The sequence below is a fragment of the Phaseolus vulgaris genome, chromosome 3 (genome assembly GCF_000499845.2).
Source record: "Phaseolus vulgaris cultivar G19833 chromosome 3, P. vulgaris v2.0, whole genome shotgun sequence".
Classification (NCBI taxonomy): Eukaryota; Viridiplantae; Streptophyta; class Magnoliopsida; order Fabales; family Fabaceae; genus Phaseolus; species Phaseolus vulgaris.
In genome coordinates, this window is record NC_023757.2 from 37,109,918 (window position 1) to 37,117,478 (window position 7,561).

The following is a 7,561-nucleotide window of genomic DNA, read 5'->3' on the forward strand; positions in this document are numbered from 1 at the left end:
TTCCAGAGAGAAACGTATTTGATTAGATTTTACATTTACTACATCAAACTATGAGACCTAACCAACGTTAAAACAAAAGATTTCATAACTTATATGTTGTTGAAAATAGCATGAAAATTGAATTTTACAAATAGTAATAAAAATTCAGTAAAATAGTGACTTTAAATGTTATCTTAAAATTGAAATATAACGGTTTTAAAAAGATAAAATTAAATAAAAGAGAATAATATAAGAGTATAACGAAGAGGGGTAGTTTTGAAAAAATATCTGACTAACCTTATTAGAGAAGAATCAACCTCGAAACGACGTCGGCTTAGACGGTCTGAGTCAACGGCGGCGTACGCGGTTTGCACCGTCCCTGGGATCAATCTAGCACGTGTCAGATTCCATCACCTTCTGCATTTTCCGTATCCACCAGAAAACCAAACCCACTTTTCCATTTTTTTCAATTTTCAATTCTGCGACTTTCCCAAATCAGAAAAAAACCTCTCCGAGACGGTGGCATTGCAGTGATCAAAGATGTTGGAGCAGTTACTGATTTTCACGCGCGGAGGGTTGATCCTGTGGACCTGCAACCACTTCACCAACGCCCTTAAGGGGTCTCCGATCGACACGTTGATCCGGTCCTGCCTCCTGGAGGAGCGATCCGGCGCGGCGAGCTTCACCTACGACGCACCTGGAGCCTCCTACTCCCTCAAATGGACCTTCCACAACGACCTCGGCCTCGTCTTCGTCGCCGTCTACCAGCGCATCCTCCACCTCCTCTACGTCGACGATCTACTCGCCGCCGTCAAGCGCGAATTCTCCCGCCTCTACCAGCCACAAAATACCGCCTACCGAGATTTTGACGAGATCTTCCGCCAGCTGCAGATCGAGGCCGAGGCACGCGCCGAGAATTTCAAGAAAACGAATTCCCTCCCGGCGGTGGCTCCTCAAAGGAAACAGCAAAACGCCACGTGGCAGGGGGAAGGGAAAAACGCTGGGTCAGAAAAAAAGAGTGATGGTGATGGTGATGGGAAGAAAGGGCGTAGATTGGAGAATGGTGGTTTTGTTGTAGCTAATAATAATTCTAATGCTAACTTGAAGAGTAGTGGTAATGGTAGTGTGAATATTGGGAAAGAGAATGAGAGTGCTAATATAGGGGCTTTTGATGTAAATAGGCTGCAGAAGCTTAAAGGAAAAGGGGGCAATGGAAATGGGAATGGGAATGGGAAGAAGAAAGTTGCTGTTGTTGCTGACAAGGCTGAGCCAAAAAAGGTGGTTAAGAAAAACAGGGTTTGGGATGATTCTCCTCCGCAAGCCAAACTGGACTTTACGGATCACCTTGATGGGGATGAAGATGGGGATAAAAAGGTTGACTTTCTTGCTAAGGAACAGGGGGAGAGTATGATGGATAAAGAAGAGGTTCTTAGCAGTGACAGTGAGGATGAAGAAGAAGATGATGATGATGATACTGGAAAGAATAGCAAGCCTGAGGCTAAGAAAAAGGGTTGGTTTTCGTCTATGTTCCAGAGGTGGGATTTCATTGCAGATGTCGTGAAAATATGAAATTTGTTTTTACGTATTATGCATTTCATTTGTTTTATTAATGTGTTTCATTTGCTTTATAATTGCTGCTTTATATAGTACGGGCTTGCTGTGCATTGGATTTTTCTACTTTTCTGTGAAGATTTTGTTGTTTGTCTCATTGTTACCTTAAGAGTCGATACCTGGAGAGAATTGGATTTTTCTGATGATAATTCCTGAGCTCTGGTACTGGTGACAAATTATGTGATAAATTTTATTCAATAGGGACCTTATGGATTTGGCTATGTTAATATGTACTATACGTGATCTCTCTTAAAGATATACACATTCATTGGCAAGATGCACAGTAATTAAACTCTTTGTGTTAAGAAATTTAGTAAGGGAGTTGGAGTTGGGACCATAAATTGGTGGCATCTTGAATTAAGTTCCATTTATGTAAATCTAGGGATGCTGCCCAGTTTGTATTTTCCTTTTGCTGGTATCTATCTACTGGTTGAAGCTTATTGTATTTGCTTTTATTTTTATTACTTCTTTGCAATTTCCTTCTTTGAACTGAAGTGGCTTATAAGAATATTCATGTACATCCTTGTGCCCAGTATTGCTGGAAAGGCCAATTTGGAGAAGTCAGACTTGGAACCGGCTTTGAAAGCTCTGAAGGACAGGCTCATGACCAAGAATGTGGTATGCATTTATCCTCAACATAACAATATCTAAATGGTTATCAATTGTTTTTTTTGCCTGTTATCAAGCTTGCTAATTTTGTTTACATTTTGACTCTCTTGTAGGCTGAGGAAATAGCTGAGAAATTATGTGAGTCTGTGGCAGCAAGTCTTGAAGGCAAAAAGCTTGCTTCATTTACAAGGATATCTTCAACAGTGCATGTCCGTTACTATCCTTTCACCTATCAACATGTGATGCTGGCTTCTTCTTTATATTTATTCTATAACATTCATACTGATGCTATGGTTCGAAAAATGAATGCAGACAGCAATGGAAGATGCACTTGTTCGTATTTTAACCCCAAGGCGATCTATTGACATATTGAGGGATGTTCATGCTGCCAAGGAGCAAAGGAAACCATATGTTGTTGTGTTTGTTGGAGTTAATGGAGTTGGAAAATCTACTAATTTGGCTAAGGTAAAGAAAAATCGTATTATTTTTCTTCTATTTATTTAAAATTCCATAGTTGGACTTGCTTTTTTAATCAGCAGGAGATATTCTACTTTGTGTATTTGTGTAGGTTGCTTACTGGCTTCTTCAACACAACACTAGTGTCATGATGGCTGCGTGTGATACATTTAGATCGGGAGCTGTTGAGCAGCTGCGGACTCATGCACGTAGACTTCAGGTTTATACTGATTTTACTTCTCAGAGATTAATGCATGTACACATACATATATATGCTGCATACCACAATTAGTTATTGGAAACAGGTAGTCTTAGAATGTTCCCTTTTCAGATCCCTATATTTGAGAAAGGCTATGAGAAAGATCCTGCCATTGTAGCAAAAGAAGCAATTCAGGAAGCTTCACGTAATGGTTCAGATGTGGTTCTTGTTGACACAGCTGGCCGTATGCAGGTAATTATTGCAGTTATTGTTATAGTCAAGTGTTTGGTGATTTTATGAGCGTACGGAGTACCTAGGGACTCCAATGATTTGTTATCACAGTTTACAGTCTTTGCAGTTTCCTATGATGAACTCTGATTTATTTTGTAATAGAATACCACCCTTGTTTTAGAATGAAATATGTTGATCTGCTTTATTTGGATGTCATTGATGGAATTTATTTCAAAGGTTTTACATGTTCATCTGACATGTCCCTGCTGGCTTTCAGGATAATGAACCATTGATGAGAGCCCTGTCAAAGCTTATCTACCTCAACAATCCTGACCTTGTCTTATTTGTTGGAGAAGCACTGGTTGGTAATGATGCAGTTGATCAGCTTTCGAAATTCAACCAGGTTTGGTTCTACATAATATTTGTGCTACTGTTTTGTTGTTTTTCTTTCTATTTGTCCTACATAATAGTTATTGAAAATCTATTTCATTGCAGAAATTAGCGGACCTCTCAACATCTACCACACCCAGATTGATAGATGGGATCCTGCTCACAAAATTTGACACTATTGACGATAAGGTATGCAAGTTCGACAACTACAAGGAAGTTAAATTTCCGCGGAACATTTGGATCTTGATGAAAATTTATTGACATCTTTCCTTTGTCAGGTGGGAGCTGCACTTTCAATGGTCTACGTATCTGGGGCTCCAGTGATGTTTGTGGGCTGTGGACAGTCCTACACTGACCTCAAGAAACTAAACGTGAAGTCAATTGTGAAGACGCTCCTTAAATGAGAGATCAAAATATAGCTGTCATGAATGTTTCTGTTTGATGAGTAACTTGATTATCCCGCAGATCCCACTGCTTTGTAAGACAGTTGTTATTGGTAAACTTGTTTCCTCTTTCCACCATGAGAATGACGAGTGTAAGACGGTTTAACTATGTATCATGTCTTATTTCATTTTCCTCACCTTAATAAGTGAATAGTCCATGCAGATAATTCAAATATTTATACCGTGTTTTGTCATGTTGTATTGATGTGATTTTCCTCTACCTACTTGTAATGTTATATTTGGATTGTTATAAATTGTTGTACTTGTGTTATAGACTTAAAAGCCCAAACAATTGATCATTTTGTGTCACTTGTGTTAAGATTAAACAACTTCATCCTAAGTGAAGGAACGGAACAGAACTTGCTCTATTTTCACTTATGTCCCAAAAATTTGTTTACACCGGTAAGCGTCTTCAATGAGCGAGCTCCTTTTTTGTTTAATGTATGAAGAAGAAAATCATACATTTTGATCCTTTATAAGAAAAGTACAAAGGCTTCTATTAATGAAAATCTCAAGAAACCAAAAAAAACTGTCAGCATTATTCACATTTTGTCAATTGAAACCATATTCCCACAACAAATAATTAAATATAAATTAATTTAAAAATATAAAATAATTAATTATTATATTAATTAAGTTAGATATTATTTTATAAACTAAAAATTATTAATATTTAAAATAGTTTTTTATTACTAATATAAAAATTCAAAGTAATTTTTAAATTAATATTAAATATTAACTATCAAGAATTTAGTTACTAATTATTTTAGATTATAAATTAACTGTTAATTTAATTAAAGATTAATTTAGAATTTAAATAATTATTAACTAAAATTTTAATTATTAATATTAATTAATTTAAAAATTATTTTATATTTTTTTAATAATTTTAAATATCAAAAATATTTTAAGTTAATTAATATAATGATTAATTATTTTTTATTTCTAAATTAGTTGTTATTTAATAAATTTGTTTAGAGTGATTGGACTTTCATATATTTTTATAGTGAAATAGGACTTTCATCTTATACTCTACATCTTTTAATTTTTTTAACTCATTGGATTATGTCCTGTTAATACTATTCTGTATCACTTAATTAATGCATTTCTCATAAATGATCAATATGGAAAAAAATATATATGAACATATAGAGGGGTGTATGAACATAAAAATAGACATTTACAAACTATAACACAAAAATAGTTGTATTAGGTTTTCGAATTTTATAACTCCATTTTATATCATCAATTATATTAAAACACATAAAAATAAATTAATTTGCACACATCAATACTACTACAATATTTCTAAAATTAAATTCCTAGTGCATAAAACTTTTAATACACTTCTAAATTTACCCTCAATGCTATAGTAATTTTTAATAAAATGCACTATGATTTGAAACATTTAATACATCGAAATTTTCTTAAAAATATTGTTTTGTTAATCTGTTTACAAACACATAATATTATAATAAATTTAACATTGTTAAAAAAAATAGTGTATTTAATTTATAAAATGTTATTTTAAAAATCAATCTTAAATGAACCTCCCTTTCTCTCTCATATCACTTTTCTCTCCTTTATTTTTTTTTTCTTCATAATTTAATCACATCCCCCACTAATTGAGAATAATGTTTGAGTAAATTTTGGATTGTACTAATAATAACTTTAATTGTGTTTAAGAGTTGTATTTGATAATCTCTCTTTGGGTAAAACTTTGAAAATAGGTTTGTTATGTTGCATGAGGTTGATATTATGATGCTTTTGCTTAAACAAAAATAACACTTCAAATCAACCTTTTGTGTTCACCTAAGAAAAACAACATTAAAAATCAATTCTCATTGCCAAATTTTTACTCAAGCTAACTATTTTTGCTCAAGAAAGTTTTTTCCGATTTAAACTAAAATATTTTTCTCAAGCTAAAAAAATTAAAATTATTTTTGTTCTTATTTTAAATATGAAATTAATATTAAGTTGTAAATTTAATTGATTTTGTTTTTTGTTGAAATAAGTTATATTATATTACAATATTTATTGATATGATGGAATTGTATGAATCTATGGGGATAATATGTGAAACTATTGTTTGATTTGTATATTATTAAGTATTGACACTATGTTGTAATAGAGATTCTCGATGATCGAAGTCACATAACTAAGATAACAGGTGGTGAGAATCTAAAGGGAGAGTTCTTACATATAACATATGTAGAAACATGGTATAAGTTGGATTGAACTTTCCTTAATACCATGATTCTTGGATTCACTTGTAAATTTAAGTAATAGATTGGATCAGATGTCATTTTTTGATAAAAGGCACTTTTGTTATGTTTGTTGAATATCCTTGATGTATATATCCATGTGTAGTTTATGTATTTATTGCATATATTGTAGTAATTGAATTGAAATTGAAATGTTGTGATTTGATAATTGATTTTTTTTTCTATATACTTTTATTATATTAAAAATTATTTCAATATTCTACCAGAAAATCATGAAATATAAACCAATTTTAGAAACAAAAAATAATTAGTTGTTATAGGGACTATTTCAAAAACAAAAAAAATGGTTTCTAATTAGCTACAAAGGATTTTGCTATCAAATTTAGAATATAAATAATTGGTAGTTAAAACCTTGGTAATTAATTAGATACCAATTTAGAAACTATTTAACAATAATAGAAACTAATTTAGAAACCAATTTTTTTTATTCTCTAAAATGATCTCTAATTTAGTCACTACATCAACTAATTATTTTTTGTTAATTGATTTCTATTTTATGATTTTTTTATAGTGATAGTTTATCCGGATGCACATGAAGACCATATATATTTTTATTAAACTCTTACTTCTAAATATATTGTATTTATCTATGTTTTATGTGTATTTAAGCAGTATTTTGAACTATTCCATATTTTTTTTATAGATATATAGAGTTTACAACATAATAGTTACTAAATATTTGAAATGTTTTATAATAAATGTATATTACATACTATAATATATATTTATAACATACTTAGTAATATACTAATTATATTATTGCAATTATATGCTATAGCAACTTTTTTAAGCTAACTCTTAATAAAAAGCTTTCCATTTCAAATGTGTAATTTTCAAGCACATAAATTATTCTCCCAGCAGTTTTACGATAAAAAAAAAAAAAAAACATATTTAATTGAAGTTGAAAGGTTATTATGATTAAAAAAATTAAATATTTATTTATAATGTTATAGTAATACTAATACACTAGTTCAAATTTATCTATTTAGAGTTTTCAATGGTTACAGTCAAATATAAACATTTTTTTAATCTTATTTAAAATTTTATTTATTATATAAAGGTTGATTTTAACAATGTTATCATCACTAAAAAAATCGATAAAATCGGATAGATATAAACTATAAAGATTTTGTTCAATAAAAATAAGAATATAATATAATATATAAAAGTTTTCACGTTTAAATACTAATACTATAAAATATTATATTATTAAAAATCAATTTATAATTGATAAAAATTACAATAAAATATAAATACTAAAAATATCATATTATATATAAAATATTCACACTTAAATACTAGCCATCCTTAATGTGATTAAGAGTCTTTTCTAAGAACAACCAAGATAACAATATTTA

The 7,561-nt window shown here is 30.8% G+C and overlaps 1 protein-coding gene across 1 annotated transcript; it reads left to right on the plus strand.

Annotated features, from left to right (window-relative positions):
- Nucleotides 1–215: 215 nt before the first annotated feature.
- Nucleotides 216–4,112, plus strand: LOC137807428 (uncharacterized). Its single transcript, XM_068608074.1, has 9 exons — nt 216–1,514; nt 2,124–2,208; nt 2,313–2,408; nt 2,512–2,664; nt 2,768–2,875; nt 2,987–3,106; nt 3,363–3,488; nt 3,581–3,664; nt 3,754–4,112. Exons 1-9 carry the CDS (start codon nt 520–522, stop codon nt 3,877–3,879), a joined length of 1,893 nt encoding a protein of 630 aa, XP_068464175.1. The 5' UTR covers nt 216–519; the 3' UTR covers nt 3,880–4,112.
- The last annotated feature ends 3,449 nt before the right edge of the window (nt 4,113–7,561 follow it).

Excerpts from the sequence above, each read along its gene's own strand:
- LOC137807428 (XM_068608074.1), top strand. The coding sequence starts at position 520 with ATGTTGGAGCAGTTACTGATTTTCACGCGCGGAGGGTTGATCCTGTGG. Across the intron at positions 2,876-2,986 it reads CTCATGCACGTAGACTTCAG|ATCCCTATATTTGAGAAAGG; the intron begins GTTTATACTGAT and ends TTCCCTTTTCAG. Across the intron at positions 3,665-3,753 it reads TTGACACTATTGACGATAAG|GTGGGAGCTGCACTTTCAAT; the intron begins GTATGCAAGTTC and ends TTCCTTTGTCAG.